The sequence below is a fragment of the Drosophila kikkawai genome, chromosome X (assembly GCF_030179895.1).
Source record: "Drosophila kikkawai strain 14028-0561.14 chromosome X, DkikHiC1v2, whole genome shotgun sequence".
In the NCBI taxonomy this organism is placed as follows: Eukaryota; Metazoa; Arthropoda; class Insecta; order Diptera; family Drosophilidae; genus Drosophila; species Drosophila kikkawai.
Genome location: NC_091733.1, coordinates 14,825,481 through 14,845,015, shown reverse-complemented (window position 1 = coordinate 14,845,015; position 19,535 = coordinate 14,825,481). Strand labels below are relative to the sequence as shown.

General features: G+C 37.4%; 2 protein-coding genes across 4 annotated transcripts in view; one reads left to right on the top strand and one right to left on the bottom strand.

The window, feature by feature from the left end:
* The window catches only part of DIP-alpha (Dpr-interacting protein alpha), a 52,230-nt gene that overhangs the window by 4,238 nt on the left and 28,457 nt on the right, over window positions 1-19,535 (bottom strand). For 2 of the 3 annotated variants that reach the window (XM_070288397.1, XM_017174560.3), the window contains exons 2-8: window positions 12,872-12,981; window positions 12,542-12,727; window positions 10,387-10,487; window positions 7,597-7,688; window positions 7,401-7,529; window positions 984-1,103; window positions 88-258 (exon numbers count right to left, since the gene is read on the bottom strand). In XM_070288397.1, coding sequence (XP_070144498.1) covers window positions 88-258; window positions 984-1,103; window positions 7,401-7,529; window positions 7,597-7,688; window positions 10,387-10,487; window positions 12,542-12,727; window positions 12,872-12,981 — 909 coding nt within the window. Of the gene's footprint in view, window positions 1-87; window positions 259-654; window positions 764-983; window positions 1,104-7,400; window positions 7,530-7,596; window positions 7,689-10,386; window positions 10,488-12,541; window positions 12,728-12,871; window positions 12,982-19,535 lie in introns of those variants that run through there. The other variant, XM_070288398.1, reaches the window with a different exon arrangement.
* LOC108080055 (uncharacterized) lies at window positions 365-1,845 on the top strand. The gene is made up of 2 exons (XM_017174638.3): window positions 365-525; window positions 1,263-1,845. Exon 2 carries the CDS (start codon window positions 1,273-1,275, stop codon window positions 1,681-1,683), a length of 411 nt encoding a protein of 136 aa, XP_017030127.1. The 5' UTR covers window positions 365-525; window positions 1,263-1,272; the 3' UTR covers window positions 1,684-1,845.

The window sequence follows — 19,535 nt, the reverse complement described above, 5'->3', positions numbered from 1 at the left end:
AAAGTATACAAATCAAGGTGTTTATCAAGGACTTGAGTTTAATTTTGTGTCCTCAATTGTAGGGCGAAAGTTGGTCATAAAACTCACCATATAACCGGATGCTGCTGTCAACTTCTCCCAGTGAGTTTTTGGCTATGCAGCGATAGGATCCGACATCGTCCTTCTGAAACTTTCGCACTATCATTGACATTTTTGTCTCGTACATGGACTGCGTGCTCTCCTGCACATGGTACTTGTTCGATGTGACAATCATTTCACCTGAAAAGAAAAGGTTTTTAAATAATTAATAAATATTTTAAATATAAAATTTTCAAATATAAAGCAAGCTGTGACCCCCCTCAGCTATGACACATGTCAGTCGTCTTGCTTAACTTTGCTAAAACTCAGTTCAGTTTACATTCTCGTACAGAACGCTACGCAGCCGAAAATAAAAAACAATATTCAATATATAAGAACGAAAATATATAGAAATCTAAATATATTTCCACAAGGAAATTTAGTGTTTGAAAAGAAACGTGAAAGAAGGTAAGTGGCTCTGAACTTTGTACTTGAGATATTATCAGAGAACTAAGTATTTACCAAATATTTTGGTGTAAACTATAGAGGTTCTAGGAAAAGTTATGGCAGGACTACTAGCCTATAAACTAGACCTACGAGGGGCTTAGAAATATTCGGGGGACAGGGTAAGGAAGAGGTACTAGGACAGGAACCCCGGACCCGGACCCGGACCCGGCAGCACCTGGAATGAGCGGACAAACGAACGTGCCACAATCTGACAACTGACTAATGACAATGCCAACCGAGCCGACTCGATTCGAATCGAATCGATGTCGGGAGTAATGATGCGCTCTCGGCCCCAAGGTCCGGCATCTGCATAGATGCATGTACCCGGCACATCCAGCATGTGCCAGGCATATATATCCATATATCTATATATATGTATATATATGGAGGCAGACAGGTCTCCTCACACACACACTTACCCGTGTCCTTAATCCAGTAGTTAATTGATTTGGGCGAGGCCTCGACGTGACACTCGATTTGAACATCAGTGCCAAGTGGTGCGCCGACTAATTGATTCGGCACTTGGATGACTGGGTGAACTGTAACGAGAGACAGGAGCAGAGGGGAAAAGAGAGCATGAGTTGGGCTAAATAAAACAAATGTCCATAAATTAGCCAAGGGGTTTTTTGGGCTGAAAAACACTACAGAACTTTACACATTTTCATTATAAGAAATTACAAAACAAACTCCCGTTTCAGCCCCGAAAAGATGTTCAACTATACAAAGATCCTGGCCGAGCAGCTGGGATTTCCAGAGGATAGACTTGCCGTTTTGGCTGGATTTGGTGGCTTCGTGGGAGGTCTGCGTCCTGCCCACAAGGCGCTAATGTGTGTGGGCGCTGCCACTGTGGCCTGTATGCTGGTGGGTCTAACGGTCAAGTCGCTCAAGAAACGTGGAAAGGCAAGCGGAAACGGAAACAAAAATGATAAAGGGCTCGACGACAACGACGAAGCTACTGGTTGCAAAAGGCAGCGCATGTCCATCAATATAGTGAGTGGATCGCAGCTTGGACCCAATGTGGAGGCCATGGGCATGGACAAGGATACCTTGCCGCCACAGGATCCGCTGCAGGTGGATCAGGGACTCGGCGAGGAGGATACCATCGCTGTTATATGGTAGTGGGAGGAACGGAACCATAAGTTAATCTTAAAACAAATATGATAAATATCATTTAACTTCATATATTTTGTAATTCGTAAAGCCCTCTTGCTACCTGAAATCTTGCTACCAATGTTGACCAATTAAAACCTCACACAAAGACGGTGGCGTCCTGTTACCAAATTCAAAGGACTCTAAATGATTTCTGGGAAAAGCCGAGCTAGCAAAGGCCAATTGAGTGTGCCATAATTTGAGTGGGTGTGTGTGTGTGTGCGTTCCCACCCAGACTTTCCACCAATATTTCCACCCCCCACTCATTTTCCTGCAGCCCAGGGAACTCATCAGAATGCAGAGAGCGTCTATTCTGCATTGACAACTCTTTTGCCGATGGCCGAACTTTCGTATTTATTGTCACTTAGGCTCCCCCTTTTGCAGGTGAGACCAAGGCAGGGGCGTGCATTTAAGAGGGGAAGGTGGGGAGGGGGGGCTGGTGCCATGACCAAAATTGGTGGTTTTGTAAAACCTGCAAGGGCTCCTGGCTCCTAGCTTCCAGCTTCCAGCTCCACACCGATCCCTGCCAGATTGCACATTGTCCACGAACATTTCTCCTCCTCCCTCCCTGCTCCCCTTTGGCTCTTGAGACATTTGCGGCCATGTGCATTGATAGTTGATTGCAGGACTCCGGGAAAAGTGTCCTTCTGATGTCCCTTGGCTCCCCCGCGTGGGGCAACTCTCCTAGCCGGAGGGATTTTAATTGATTTCCATGGCCGACTGCCTTCTGTCTTGGCCATCAACTATCTCTAATCCCGCTTGTGGTTGGCCCCCTCTCTTAAATTTCATATATACGCATATGGAATAACTTTCCAACTTTGCTTATGCCGTCGATCGCCAAGAAATTGACACGAAATTCGATACTTTTACACTAAAAACAAGGGTTTATATACGGAAAAGTATGGAAAATGTTGAAATTAATAAGAATTTTTAGCTTGAAAAGCAGGAGGTATATGTTTAAATTTTAAATAATGCAATTTTCTATTAAGAACCTTTATAAAAATGTTTGAAATAAGAAGAAAATCATTACAAAATACGATATATTATTGAAACTTTAAGAATCTTAAAAAAAATGTTCAAAAGGAGAATAATTTCATCTAAAAATTTATTAAATAAATTGTTTTTTATTGAGACTTAAATAACACTAAAAAAAAATGTTAAAAATAGGAACAATTACATCTTAAAAATCATTAAAAAATTCCATTTTTATCGAGTAAGTTGTTTGTCAAAAGTATAGCATACTTTTTAGGGTTATCATAAAAGAACCCTAATTTTAATTTTTTTCGCCTTAAAACTTGGCCCATTAAGTTAAAATTTGGCAATTAAATAGATAAAATAAACAAGAAATTTTGTATAATTTAAAATATAGTTTGCTTTGACGCCAAACTATAAAAAAACGGACACCTCTGTGAGTTGATTCTTAGTCTAAATAGGCAGCCCGCCGGCCATTGGGCCTTACGTGATGATGATTAATCCACATGGCGCAGGGATTCGGGGAGGGAGGATATGGTTCGGGCAACTGCCACATTTCGGGTCTATACCCAGTGCATTTATGGATAAAGGGTGGCCAGTGGCCAGTTGCCCGTTGTACGGGCAGCTGCAGTCCCTCGGCACTTTCGCTGGGCGATTTGCAATTTTGCAATGATTATTCTGAGCATGTTCCTGCCTGCCTGGTGGCCAACGGGTACCTTTCAACCTTTCACCTTTCACCTTTCGGGCCATTCAGCCATTGAGGCATTCGGGTATTCAGCCAGGTCCTCCGCCTGCCACTGCATCTCGCTTCAGTTTTGCGGCAAACAAAGCCACAAATATGCACTAATGACGTCGTCAGCTGCTGCCACTCGCTACAAACTCCACACACACATACACACACACATTTCGACCAACCCGCCGCTTTTACTGTCTCACCTGTCCTGCTGCCCCTCCTTCCTCCCCTTTTGACCAGACTTTTGCTACGATTTCCCAGAATTTTCCCAGCAGGAGCAGTAGCATCAGACTCCCATTTTGGTTCGGACAATTGTTTTTTGGAAGAGAGAGAACTTGGGCTCGAGTTGGTTTGAAGGTGACAAAAAGTTGGAATTCATGCGTGGCCTAAGCAGATTCTGGGTACAGTGCAGGTTTCTGGGGCACCTTAAGTTGTTTTTAAAATACAACATTAAATAGGTAAACAATTCCCTAAAGAATTATAGATTTATAGGCTTAGTTTTCTCTCGAAGACTGGTCAACTTTTAATTCGAAATCCTTTCTTCTTCGCTGACTTTTCTTTCTTTCTTTTTTTTGCAGATTTTTGGTGGTTTTTGCACGAACGTGATTTTTCGCATTTTGTCGCATTTACATTTGACAGGATAAAACAGGAGCAAACGTGCCTCCTGACCAACTTGCAGCCGAGCAAGGAGAGTGAAATTGTATAGATGAAGACGCCATATCCGTGGCTATGCAACCGAGATATAGCATAGCACACACATTGGGGCAAAGGATGCATGTTGCATGTTGCCAGCGGGTTGATAGTCCCTGTTCCTGTTGCACATCCCATAGGTGCAGCTAATTAGGGGAAGCGCCTAATAAGGCGGCAAACGGAAAACGCAGTGCAACGGAAATGGTTCAACGCAAAAAAGGCACTGCGAGAAAATTTAACATATGTATAACTTAAAAAAAAATAAATACAAGAAAATATAAAAATATATAAAAATATATAAACATATATAAAAATATATAAAAATATATAAAAATATATAAACATATATAAAAATATATAAAAATATATAAAATATATAAAAATATATAAAAAAATATACAACAAATTTAATATTTAAAAAGAACTTGTTAGATCTCTTAAAAACTTGTCATTTAAATTTGATGAATCCCACATTAAATGAAATTAATAAAATAAATTTATAATTTTAACTTTTCATCTTTGAAATTGCATTTGAAATGCATTTTTTTAGCCGTGTAGCTTTATCAGCCAGCTGCAGCAGCTGGAAAGCATCTGCTTGTGCAACTGACTCCGGAAAAGTTTCCCGGAAAAAGCGGAAAAAGCGGGGACAACCGGGACAGCAGAGCTGCGGTACAGGGGAGTGGTGAATGGGTGGCTGCACCCCCACCACCAAACTCTTTGGCAAACAAATTGCAAGGAAGTTGTTGCAAAATGGCAACAGGAAAAGTAAACACGCAGCGGAAAGTATGGGAAAACCAAGAGAAGGGGGTAACAGGGGTACGGGAAATGCGAAGCACTCTCCGCTCGAGTTGATCAAAAAGTTTTCCCAGGTTTCCACCTCAGCAGCAGTCGCTGCTCCTCCAAGATAACTGTTTAACCAGTAACTGTTTACTGCTGACAAGCAGTCCAAAAAGTTGGACTTGGTTTTGGGGGGAAAACCTGTTGGTACTCAGTTGATTTTATATATATATATTTTTTTTTAATTAAGATTTTTAAATGAAATTTTAAGGTAATGATATATATTATATTTATATTTTATCTTGACATTTCTTGACATTTCCTGACACCTAAATAATTGTATTTTTTCAAGACAAGACCTTGGCGGAAAATTAAGTTTATTTTTAAATAAGCTTTTAAATTTAAAATATAGAAACCAACAATAATCAAATATTTCATGCCTTGAAAAATGATTTAAAAAATATATAAATTGTAAATTAAATGCTTCTCATAATTTTTCTATTAATTATTGTATTTATAGCTCAGAAATGTTAGCTTCTTATTATTTTTATATTTATTTTTACATTTATAGGTCAGAAATATTTTTTTTAATTATAATTAAAATATAAATTACTTTTAAATAGAAAGTAAAATTAAATTAAGTTTAAATTCAATTTATTACATTAAATTAAAGGCTATAAATATGTCCTAAAATCAAGAATTTCTGGTAATTTTACATTTGATTTTTCAGATATTAATTATCATATTAAAATGTTTTCTAAAATTCTAGATAATAAAATCTTCTAAAATATTGAAAACCCCATTAAACCTGATTAATAATTAACTCAGTAAAAAATATAATCTACTTAAAACCCCCCTAAATACCCTTTCTTTTCAACCTTTACCCTTCGATTTTCGTACCTAACTTTAAAGTTATTCCTCACATACGAGTGCCACTTAAAGACCGCATTAACACAATGTCAAAATGTTAAAAGGCGTGATTTTGCCACCTAACTCGAGGGACGGCGAGGGGATTCCCCCTGCTGCTGCTGCTGCTGCTGCAGTGGCAAACGAGCCAAAAAACAAACAAGGCGGCGGGAGATGGGGGTGGTTTTCAGGACAAACAAACGCAGTAGCCCGCCCCCAGGATTCCCCCACTTTTTGAGCTGCCTTGATGATTGAGTGAACTGCCACATGGCAGCAGAGTCAAAAGTGCACACAGGGGGCGAGGGCGAGGGGTGGAAAATGGGGGTGAAAAGGAGGAGGGGTAGCTCCAGCACGTGCTGCAGACAGTTTGACAAAAAAGCTGTGGCCCACCGAAAAGGCACCTGCCTGGCGCCACTCCCTTCCTACCCCCGCATTTTCCTCTCGATTTTCCTCTTGCCTTTCGGAAAAAAAAACAACAACAAAAGGAGAAGCGCAGGTAATGCCCCAGTATCAGTGACAGGATTTAAACGGATTACAAGAAGGACAATCGAGTTAGCACGGCACATAGAACATAGGACATAGCACTGGAAACCTCGGGTTTACCTTCTGTCTTTGCCTTTTAACGCCCCCACCAGCCCCTGCCCTCTTTGCTGCTGGACTTTCCCAGTTTTCCAGCTTCTTTTACCTGCGGGGGCAGCTCCTTAAATGGACTTCCCAAGCACTGAGCCAAAATTGGGGTAATAATAAGGCCTTTGCTAATAGAAATTTTAAGGTCAACGCGGAGATAACAGAAAATATCGATACCTTGGCTTTAAAATCAATTATTCGATATTTTAATGTTACGAAAAATCAATATTCCGTTTAATATATCGAAAAAATAGCACAGCAAAAATAAAAAAACTAAATGAAATAAGATTTTATTGCTATTTGTTCGATTATTTTGATATTTGAACTCAAAAACTATTATTTTTTGATATTTAAATATTTTATATTCTTAAGGAATATGATATTTTCGATATTGTATCGATATTTCCCAGATTTTTCTCTAGTTATTCGTAGAACATCCTTAGTCAAAACGCTCCTAAATTAATAATACTAATATTTTAACATTAAAACTGATATTAAAAATATATAAAAACAATTTATATTGTCAATATCGATATTTTATCGATATTTTTGATAAATACTTTGTTTGTTTGTTTCTTTTCTTAATTTCTACTTTGTCTAATTTAATATTTAAAGAAAAAAAATCCTAAAACAATTAAATAAAAATCGTAACTGGCCTAACTAAAATATTTTCAGCCAATTTAAAACGTTTTTCAACCCATTTCTTTGTGTGTAGGACTTAATGTAAGATAAACGCCACAGCTGCTGTGGCCAAAACCGAGCTGGCTGACGGATGCTGCTGCTGAGGCTGTAAGACAACTGATGATGAGGTGGTGGCAATGGCACTGGTCCTGCCACTGCCACTGCCTCTGGAAACACCGACACCGACAACGAATGGAGTTGACCAACCGCAGGCGCCTCTAATTAATGGCGCAGCGCCGGGCCAGAGAGACGGTCAGCATGGACACGTTATACATATCCTTATAGAGATAGGGGTACTCACAGTGTATGCTGAGAGAGATCCGCTTGGAAACCGATGGGGGCACTCCATTGGAGGCGATGCACAGGTAGGACCCCATCTCATTCCTGGAGATCTTCGACAGCTTCAGGACTTCGCCGCGAAAAGAGGGTGCTAAAAACATAAGGGAGAAGAAAATAAAAAACAAATGAAACCTTCAGTGGGGGGCTCTGGCACTCACCCAAAGTCTTGGTGCCCACATTGTCCTTGAGGACTATCTCGTTGCCATCCTCGCGCCGCCAGGTGACAATCGGTTCAGGATAGCCGCGAGCTCTGTCAATAAAAAAGGGGAATATATATAATAATTGAGGAAAGTATTTTATAATTATATAATTTTAAACTCAAGCCTGGAAAATCCAAGAACCCAACTTATGGAAACCATAAACCGGAAACGGAAAATGGCCAACGCCAAATGCTAAATGGCAAATATTCAAGTTCAGTGGCTTATTAAATTTAATATGACGATGCCTCAGCATAGATCCTAAGATCCTGGAGCCTTCCATTGTGCCCGTGTTGGGGGCAAAAACTTTTGTGCAATCCAAGAGGCAGCAACAAGGAGCAGGAGCAGGAGCAGGGAAATAGGCAAAACGCTTGAAGCCAGCAGGCGCCGCCGCCGATGCTCAAGTGTGTGATGCAGTTGGAAAAAAAGCAAGAGATATAGGAAAATATCAAACTAGGGTTACCCTTTAAAAACTATATTCTTATTGAAACAAGAAATATTTTATTTAGAATTTTTTAAAGAGAAAAAACTAGATCTTTGGGTTTTAAGGGGAAACTGGTATATTTTTTGTATTCCTAAGTCCAAAAGTCAACTTTAAGGCCTTTAAAATATTTAACCAAAATTTAAAAAATATATTTATATATATTATACTGACTTAGACAGTCCATACAACCCCTATTCCTCTCAGACAAGACAGGGTATCGCCAAGAGAGAGAGGGCGAAATGCGTGTTAAGACAGCAGTTGTTCAACAGCGAACCAGACACGGGTGTGGTAAATTTTTATGATGCCGCAAACAGATGCAAAATGGCTAAAAAGAGAATCAACCAACACACACACACACACACACACACTAACACACCCACATGGCCAACACAATGGCCAACAGTTGGCTAACAGTCAGCGGCAGTTGCTTAGCCATTTTTAGTCCCGGCCAAGATGGAATGCCTGTGTGAGTGCGGTTTGCGGATAGCGAGGGGTGGGGAATGGAAAACTGTAGGCAAATCTGTAGTAGATTCTGTAGTAGAATCTGTAGGAAAATCTGCAGGAACTTTTGCCGAATCAAGTGCAATTTACATGGCCCAAAGACACAGCCAGACACAAGACGCGAACTTGGCTCAAACAAAGCGAATTTCAGTCCTCACTGTGTGACCTTCTTTGCTTTTTGTCTAAAGAGTCTGGCTTTAAGTGTAATTTAAAATAAGTTAGATTTTTAATTTAAATAAAATTATTTAAATAAACCTAATTCTTATGATTTTATAAATATATTTTCCCTTCATTCTCCTGATTAACCCTTGACTACCGGTGCTTTTAATGTTTGTTTAACGCAAAAGTTTTCATTCATTTTAAGGGATTTGCACTAAGTGGCATTAAAAATAAACAGTAGAAACAAAAAAATATATATCGACGGGGTGAAAAAAAAGGAAATTCACAGACAACCTCTCTAATAGCTTTCCACGCTTTCTCTCACACACATTCACACATGAAAAAGCGGTGAAACGCGCTTATCGCCATCGTTTCATCATTTTGCGGTTAAATCGTTAAAAATAAGAGAGAACGAGAACGAGAGCAACACTTCGTGGTTGCGGTCAAGTTCATAAATCAGCAGACCCAAACCCAAGTCCGCTTTTAGCCATTGGAGGAGAGTGTAAGCAACACAAATTAGGGACTTAGGGAATGTTTGTAATATCCGAAAAAACACCCTGGAAAATGGCTCAAGGTAGTACGGAATCAATGGGTATATTTAGGCAAAGATTTTAGCTAGACAATTATTTTAAAAAATATTTTTAAAATGTTTAAAAATTATAAAAAATAAATATTTCAAAGAAATATATAAGAACGATTTCTATACATTTTTTTAACTAGAGAAATAACTCCAATCTAAGCTTTAAATATTACTTAAATATATCTAGCTCTCATCCTTTTGATTTGCTCTCTTTTTTTCCTGTTCAATAGCCTTAAATACCCGCTATTCTTCAGTTTAGGGTAGCCAAGGAGTTACGGTGCTAAATCAAGAGAAATGAAGTGTCACTTAATTTGTTGACATTATTACACCGAAAGAGAAAATGGTATGTGGCAGTGGGAAAACTTGAGAGGTTGAGCAGGAGTTGGAGTTTGAGGCTTACTTTTAACACTCAATGTTATTTGCTGCAGTCAAAGTTGAAATTTAAGTTGTGATTTTTGCAAGGTTAAAGGCTTTGTGTGTTTTTTTTTTAAGATTTATTTATTGAAAATAAATGAATTAAGCGCTTTTAAAAAGCTTTCAAAGGAGTGCAAATAAAAAAAACCCAAACAAACTTTGAGTACAAATTAAAGAAATAATCATTTTATGAATTATTAAGTTGAGTTTAATTTATTTTCAAGCAGACTAGAAACTAAAATTAAGTAGGGTTTTCCTTATTAATTTTTGAACTGATTATAAAATAATTAAATAAAGGTTTTATAAGTTTAAATAATTTTTATAGTTTCCCTAGTATTCCCTAGTTTTCTCTAGTTTTCTCTAGTTTTTTCTAGTTTTCTCTAGTTTTCTCTAGTTTTCTCAGGTTTTCCCTAGTTTCCCTAATTTCCCCATTTCTCCAGGGTTTCTCTAGTTTCTCTAGCTTCTCCCAAGTCCTTCTAGTTTCTCTACTCTCCGTAGTTTCCACTAGCTTCTCTAGTTTCTCTTCTCTCTTTATAATTTCCCCTTTTAAACCCCCCAAAAATCTGAAGAACATAACCATATATATCCATATATAAAACCGGTACATACTCACCGACAAGTCAGTCGCACCGGACTACCCTCCGGCACAATCACATCCGATGAGGTGTCCTCGCTGATAAAGTCCGGCGGAATCACGACATCCAGAAAGCCTATCTGAAATGCGAAAAAAAAGAATAGGAAAGGTAAAGTAAACAAAATAAATAAAATAAAGCAAAGGCAACAAAGGCATTCGCACGACCTGGGAAACAGATTTCATTCCACTTACTTAAATTATCACAAATTGCTAAAGAGACAACTACAGAGTAATGTATACAGAGAGAAATTCTTAAGCAGTTTTTTGGTTTATATTATTATAAAAAAATATTCAAGAAAATAGAAAACTAAATAAGAATAATTTTAAGATATTAATTTTGGCATGATTGAAAAGTACATAAAATGTATCTAAAGAAATCCTGATATAATATTAGTTTTATTATTATTATATTTTGAAATAAATCTAAAAAAAAAAAAAATAATTAAATCAATTTAATTTAGTTAGATTTTCCTAGATTTTTTTTATAATAATGCTTCTATATTTTCATCGTTGAAAAGTCTTGGCAAAATTGTGGTAATGGTAAATTTTTAAATACAAAAGTACAAAATAAAATATAAGATTTTTAAATATAATTACAAAGTTTTTTTCTAAGGTTAAATATTTAGCATAGTTTATTATCATTTATATTTAATTTTATTATTTATTTATATACATTTTTTTGTTATTTTTGGCAACTCTTCACCTAATGTTCTTGTTCATCAAATAATTCTAATTAATATTCATTAATTACTTATCATATTTATACTTTATTTACTACATTTTTCAAAGTCTTTATTGCAGTGTAATGATGGTGAAAATTCGCTGATTATGCAAGGGCCTCGTAAAGCCTTAGTAATGGCAAAGTGTTTTATATGGCAAGCCAAAGTGATGTGGAATAAACTAAGAATAAACTAAGCCAAGGTGGAGCGTTAAATAGTTTAAGACAGGAGGGGAGTAGGGGGTGGGGGGTGGGGGGTTAGTACGGTGCACTTTGACCCTGGTTCCATGGCTGGGCACTTGGACCGTTGTTGTTGTTGTTATGAAAAGCGTAAAAGTGCAAATAAAAATTAAGGAAGCATGAAATACATTTTATTGGCACCATAAACTTCACTTCGCTGGACACACGAGTGTACGTGTGAGCGGAAACGCACACTCACCCCCTCTTGGCAGGGTGTGCATGTGTGCGTACATGATGCTGCCAATTTATATGCCCCACCATCATTGCCTCTCCTTCTGTTTGTGTTTTCGCATAGTTTTCGCTTTCGATTTGATGCGCTTTCCTTTCCCCTTTTGGCTCACGCTTTTCTTGAAGCGAAGGAAAATGGCGAAAAACAAACAATAACAACAGCAAGTACAACAGCTCAATGCATTCGCATTTTACTTTACCGTTTAATGCCGCATGAAAAGTATGGGGGGGGAAAGCAACGAGAGAAGGAAAAATGCGGACGAGCATTTTGACAACAACGTGGAAAAGCGGAATGGAATGATCGGAAAATGTATATATATATATATATTTTACATATATTTTTACGAAGGGAAATCTTAAAGGGAAGGTACATTTTAGGAAAAAGAATCACCTTGGTTTTAATTTATTTTCATCTTATATTTATTTTTTATTTAATTTATAATATAAGGTGGAAAGTTCATAAGGAGCAAGGGAAATTGCCTCTTTTTCTATCAAAAATTTTTAAAATTCTTTGAAAAAAAAAAAACATTATTAACTTTGCTTTATATAAAAATTAATAATAATAAAATAATAATTTAACTTCATTTAAATCTAAATTACCAGATATTTTTTAAATTTATATTTAAATTCGTTTTTTTTTTTGTATTATTTAAATTTAAAAAATTTTAAATTAAATTTATTAAAAATAAAAAATTAATATAAAATATGTATACAGTTCACTGTTATCTTCCGCACAAATACAACGCTGCGTATACGTGATATAAAAAATATCTTAAGTATTTGTTTGGGCGTATACGTAATACACCTTAAAAATAGATACACCATGACGTATACGTAATATATTTACTATATTAAGTATACGTTTTTATCTTTCCATTAAGTATACATAAGTATATTTTTTTCTTATCTCTCTATATAATTATAAATACATTTTTTGTCCAAACTCACCTGACTCTTCATGGGATCCGTGTTCAACTGACACATATAACCGCCACGATCCTCCTCGGAAACCGCCTTAATGTGCAGATTCCAGGTGTTCTGATCCAAATGGCTGACCGTGACACGTGGATTGTGGGTGATCACGTTCTCGTGAATGGCCTGAATGGCCTTGGTGTCGGCCTTCAGCCAGCCCACCTAAGAAGAGAACAGGTATTTAAGGTAAAGAAAATAGTTAGAAATAAATATAGAGAACAGAAGTGGAGGAGTCCTTTGTTATATGTATTTTTTTTTTTTTGGGGGGGGGGGGGCTGAAGGGAGTCCTGCAAACTGTTGACTCACCCGATAGCCGCCCAAATGGCGGACGTGACACGTGAAGGTTGCATCCCGTCCAACGGCGACGGACACGTTGGAAATGCTCTCCACAAACTCCGGCTGAAAGGCGCCAATTGCTGGAAAGAGAGGGAGAGAGAGAGAAGTGGGAGAAGGCAACTAGATTAGAGTGCTTCAGTGTGTGTGTGTGCCTGTGTTAGTGGCAGTTAATGATATCGCGAGTTCACTGGCAATGCATTCCCAGGGACTCCCCTGCTAGACCCCGATATACATAAAACGCCTGCCTCCCCTTCTGGTTTCGCCTGCCAAAAAGTCCGTGATTTATCGCTTTTAAATGTGCCCGTTATTTCACCCAACCACCCAGTAGAATGCAGCCCTGCCTGCATTTCGGCCTTGCCAACAACTTAACTGTGCCAGACAACCGGCGGCAGACAATTTAAAGAGCTGCGGCGGCTAATTGAAGATCGACATCCGGAACGGGCACGGGCACGGGCACGGCATTTCCAGCTCTTTTCCCCTCTCCCGCAGGGTAACTGAGTCCGGAGTTTGGGTTTGGGGCACACGCAAATATAAATAATTTATTGAATCATTGAAAATCAAACATTTCACTTGCAAGTGCTGCAAAAAAGTTTGCCAGGCCGTAAATGTAAAAAAGAAAAAATTCAGAAAAATTCGTAGGCCTAGTAGTCGACGCGGAAAATACCCAGGACTTAATTACCTTATTTATAAGTTTACTAAATCCTGGCTTAAAATTAAATTTATATTTTGTAATATTAAACATTTTACTAAGCAAATTTCAAATTATTTTTAATGATTTTAGTTTGGCAAAATATAAAATACACCTTCTAAGAGGTATGCAAAATAATGGAAGAGAAGGAGGTTAAACAGGATATATATAATCTGAGCTGAAGGGAAAGGACCAGGACCAGGACCAGGACCCAGGACCCAGAACCCAGAACCAGACAGCAGCAGCCACGCACGACTACTGTCCTGGCCGCAGACCGCTCTCCGTTCGTCCTCGTCGTCTACATCCATCGTAATGCATGCAAAAAACTTTTGGCAAACTTGAAATTTAAATATTTATAGACAGTACCCGTTGGCTCACTGCAGATTGAAGGGAACCAAAAAGTGGGTGTATTGTGTGTAGAAATATTCCATAGATATATAGAAGGAGAGTTGTGCTGAGGAATGTGCTGAATTGACTCAATTGGCCAAAGGCATGATTTATCGCACTTTCGGTGACTGTGCCTGCCTGCCTGCTGCCTGCCTGCCTGACAAATGCAAAGCGGAATCCAAGTCCAGAGCTCCAAGGATCCAAACGGAAGTTCCTACCACTCGACTACAGTTGTTAATCTGGATAATCTACTTGCCGGCCACAAGCTAAAAATATTTAAGCAACTTTATTTGTGTCGAGTGCCAGACATGCTCGCACATTTGAATATATTCAGTCCTGAATTAATTGGTGGAATGCATGCCACTCTTCCACCGCCACTGTTTGCGATTTAATTGAAGGTGGAATTGATTGAATTCATCATTGATTTACTGCTGAATTCAGTGCCGTTTAAGTCATGAGTTATTGAGAGAGAATCTTTTGAGGGTACAATGGCTGAATTAACAAAGTAAATTATGGTGGTATTTGCTTTAATATATAGCAAACTTTTCTTTCACCAAAGTATTTAACCAGAAATGGTTGGTTTCATGCAATTAATTGGTATAATTATTTGGTTTTTTGATTTTATTGGCTTTTCATTGAAATAAAATGTGTGATGTTCTTTGTTCTTGGAATTGTTGAAACCTATTAGTGACTTTAGATATATTTATTTTCTGTAGCATTTTCTTTTCCAATTTTATTAAATTCTTAAAATATTCCCTGTTTGAAAAGAAGTTTCAACAATTCCAACAACAAAGGACTTTATTGTTGGAATTGTTGAAACTTATTGGTGACTTTAAATTTCCTATAGCCAATTGTTGAAGGTGATTGGTGACTTACTTTCTATTTGAATGTAAAAAAGCAAGGGCAATTCTTTAAACTATTTTTATAATTCTTGCAGATTATTAATGACTGACTACGATTATTGGTGAATTGTTGAAATGTAAACTTTCGTAAGAATATCATTCTTCGTAAGTATATCATTCTTACGACATTCCTTATAAATTATTGAAACATATTGCTAACTTTTTGTTGGTGGAATTTTGCAAAAACCAATGCATAAAATGCAAAGGCTGAAGCTAAGCTGTAATTGTATACCAAAAATTCAACAACACCCCCAAAGTTCAAGCAGTCCCGGCATCCTGCAGGCGGTGTGTGTGTGTGTGGTTGCTTTTGGCCACCCAAAGCCAGAGTGTTGCGGGTGTGGACGGTACAGTGGAGCCTCGCCTCCTGCAGCCCCGCACTGCACTGATGTTGCTGCTTGGCTGACTGTGGCTTGTTTGTCAATCTGTTGGAGAGGCGAGTCGAGTCGAGTTGAGTCGAGTCCGCATGCAGGCGAAGATGTTTTGCAGCATTGTGCCAATCCCAATGAACTTGTCAGCCGCCTCCTGCCACCCGAATTTGGGTGAACTTTGGCCCCGACTTCTGGTCGTGGGTCAGCAGCTTCCACTTGAGGCACTTCCACTTCTGGCCTGGCATTTTCCGGAGTCGAGGCAAAGTCAATTAACCCCTTAGCTTTTCCGCATCTCCCCTCTGCCTCATAAATTCCAGCCGCCTTCATTTCAATTTTCCCCTTTTTCTTTTGCAACACACGCATTTCGGGGAATCCCCCGCCGAATCGAGCCTTGTCAATTTTTGTCTCACATCCTCGAGGCTTGAGGCCTGAACCTCCTTTTACACAATTTTCCCTTCGCTTCCCCCGTTTCTCTTGGCTGCTCCGGGGAAAAAGTTTAAATCACACAACGACAATGAGGATTTGCCGAAGCAAATTTATGGCTAAGGACATTGGCAGAACTTAAGCAGGAAAACGTATTAGCTTGGGTGTCCTGGGCGGCTGTCACTTGGGGTGTGGGCAAGGTAAGCACACACGAGGCGAGGCGATGCGATGCGATACGATCCGATACAAAGATGCCAATCTGCATGGGAATGGCACAGTGACAGTCCCTGTGGCTGGGGAGACTGCGGACGTAACCGAAACTGAGATTTTTACACTTGGGATAAAACTTATTTTGGCTTGATTTGAAATGTTTTTTTTTTACGAAAAGTGTCTTTTATTATTTTATTGGAGAGTTTTTAGTTAGTAATTTTTAGCTGAATAGAGGTTGCTATACATGAATTTTGTGATTTTATTTAATTTAATTTGGCAAAATTCCTCTGTTGTTGAAATTGTTAAAATTTTTTGGTGTTTCTTAAACAGGAATATAAACTAAAATCTGGTTTTAGGTTTAATTGTGTGCCTATAACTGATCTTATTTATGTACTTTTCGCTTATATTTCCCATACAATTTTTCACTTTCTCAAGAGACTTTTTTTTCTAGTGCAGCGACACCTTTTTCTCGGTAGTTCGTTTTTTATAGCCTCACACGTGGACAGGCCCACAAATCCAGTGGCAAAGCACCAATGATAGGTGATAATGGCAAAATTTCGAAAGGCAAACACAGGACACTTGAAATGGAATCTGAAGCTGGAGTTTGAAAGCGAAACGGAGACCGAATGCCGTCTTAAAGGCGAGTTTTGGCCCAAGACAAACAAATGACTTCGAAGTGAAGGCGAGCGATAAGGACGAAGGACAAGGTGGGACAGACAGCCTGCAAATGACTGTCGGCTGGCATTGAAATTAGCATTTTTACAAATCGTCGTCGGCCAGCGTTGAACTACTGCCAATTCGTAAAAAACGCCCACCCACTTTTCCACGAAAAAATTCAATTTAAATTTCTTGGCTTTGCCTTTTTTCTTCTATTTTCCTATTTGTTGTCCTAGCAAATATCACGCAATTAATTGTGCCTTGATTTCTGTTTCACACTTTTCTTATTTTTCCCTTTTTTTGTTTCCTGTTTTCTTTTGATTTCTATGTGTTTTCTCTTTCTTTTTGTTATGCTTTTGAAAAGGGTTTGATATTAATTGCCAAAGTTTTTGGTGCTAAGGCGGGAATATTCAAATATTTGTTCAATAATATTTAAAGAAATCATTAACTTAATCGGGGACAATTTGTAAATAATTATTATTTACTTTAGCGATTTATGGTTTTTATTTTTCAAGAATTTAAGGGAACTTACTGCTTAAGTTTTATTATTTTTATAATTTTTTAATGAAAATTCCAAGAAAGATTAAATTATTTTTTAAATTTTTACTGAGGAATTTTTGTTATATTTTAATAAATAAAATAAAGTATTATATTAATTCTCTTTTTTAATTAAATATTATAGGCTGATCGACTTTTTTGTATTATATTAATATTAATTATATTAAATTTTAAGTTTAAATAATTTTTCATCAATTTTTTACAATTTTTCACAATTTTCCCCAATTTTCAAAATTTCTTTTTAACTTGAAAATATATTTTCTAAAATCCCTTAGGCAATATTTAGATTTAAAAATTAAATTTCAATTTTTTCTCTATAAATTCTCAGAAAAAACCTCTAAGGCTTTGGCTTTATTCTCCAGTTTCTTGTACTATATATTAATTTTTTCACATTAATCCACATAGTATATGTTTACATATATATATGTATGTATGTTTTTAATCGGCTTACTGCTCTGAGACTTTGTTTTCCCCCTTTAATCTTATCTTTTTTTATTTTTAATATATTTTCGAATTTTATTCCTTGGGCGTCACATGTAATTAATTACAAATTACGCGCATTTTTCGGCATGGAGCAACTTTTGCGTCCTGGAAAATGGGGGAAAAGCGCAGGCAACTAACTCCGTCTGCGGCTTTTCTCGCTGACCGCAGGCGCTAAAAGCCGGAGGCAAAAAAAAAGAAGAAGTCGGAAAGTCTGCGGAAAAAAAAGAGCCAACTCAAAGGGGAGATGAAAATTAAAATTAAAAAAAAAAATTACATAAAAAAAACTATATGCACTTGCATGAAAATCATGGTGCCTGTTGTTGGTATCAATTAAGTCACTCGAGGGACGACGGCAACAACAGCAAAATGGCCATTAAAAGTGGCAAAAAGGTGTCGCTATCTCGCTCTGTTAGCCATATTGCGGTTTAGCTTACATTTCACATCCGGTGGGCGGTTTTGTGGGTGGTTTTATGGCTGTCCCATTTCGCTGGCATTTGGCAATTAATTTGCATATCATTGATATGCACACACAGTAACGAGCCAACAACACACACGCACATCACACACAATCGCATACAAACACACATACACACACTGGCACACACACACTCGCTCATCGCTTTATATTTGCTTAGGATTATTATCGGTTATTAATGTTGCTGTAATTGAAAATTATTTTCACTTTTATGTTTATCATTATCAGCTGCCATTACATCGTAACCCCTTTTTGCCGACGGTCCTTTGGTCCTTGGTCCATGTCCTGGCTGCATTATTATTATTATCGCTGGGGAATTATTGTTTGCCGTGATTTAAGTGCTTTAAATATGCACATCTGCATGTATTTAATATTTATGCGGACCCAGAGAGACTCGTGGGCCACGTCCCAGCATAATTATCAACTTTATGGGAATAGTTTTGCCTCTCTGGTTGTAGTTTTTGCCACCGAAAATATAGGCTTTTTAGCCCTAGAAAGTTTATTTGTTAAGTCTTTTAATATATCATATTTATTTATTTAAAGGAAGTAACTTGTATTAAATCTATATTCAGCTAGTAAAATAATGAGTTAATACTCGAGGAAATTTCTAAAATAATAAAATAATAATTATTAATATAACTACATTATTTCTTTCAAGAAACCGTTTAATCCTTGACTTTCTTAGTTTCATACCAGATTTATTTCTATTTTTATGAGGCCATCTAACCACTGATTTGCAAATTAGTTCGCTTTACTGACCATTAACTTGTATAGCCTCATGGAGACGTTATCTCCCCGCCTTGGGGGCTTTCGAGGCCCCAAGCAAATCAAAATTAATGATACGATTTCACCGCATTTACCGCTATCGGCTGGGGAATACAGCGAACAAAGGCCCAAAATGTTTTTAGAACGAATCACGATGCACAATGAGTAGCGAATAAAAATATATATATCTATAAATATTTAATGCAAGAGAGGAAGGAAAGTATTTTGTGATTGTCGCGCCGACGTGAACAATTTGGCACTTCATTTTTTACAATTATCAGACGACAAGCAGACAATCGCCCCGCCAGTCTCTGGAAAAACCTCGGAAAAGTGGAAAGGTGCATGAGCCGGCGGGAGGGCAGGTGAAAACATAATTTTTCCGCAATTAAAATGAAGCGAAATATATGTGCGCTCGCTTGACTGAGCAGACAGTGTGTCCTGGAATATAGATAAATAGTTCAGCTACAAATTTTCTGGTTCTTTGTCACTTAATTTTTGTTTTTTTTTTTTTTTTTTCATGTCATCATTCATTTGGAAACCTATGGCTTTTGTTTAATACTTAAATATTTAATTTTAAACATTTTTTTTAGATTTTTAATAGAGAACATTTTGAGAAAGCTTGTTGATATTACTTAAAAGTTTATATTTCAAGATCAATCACTGAAAAGTTTTATTTTGCTTAGTTTTCTGTAATTTTAAAATATTAGCAATACATAAA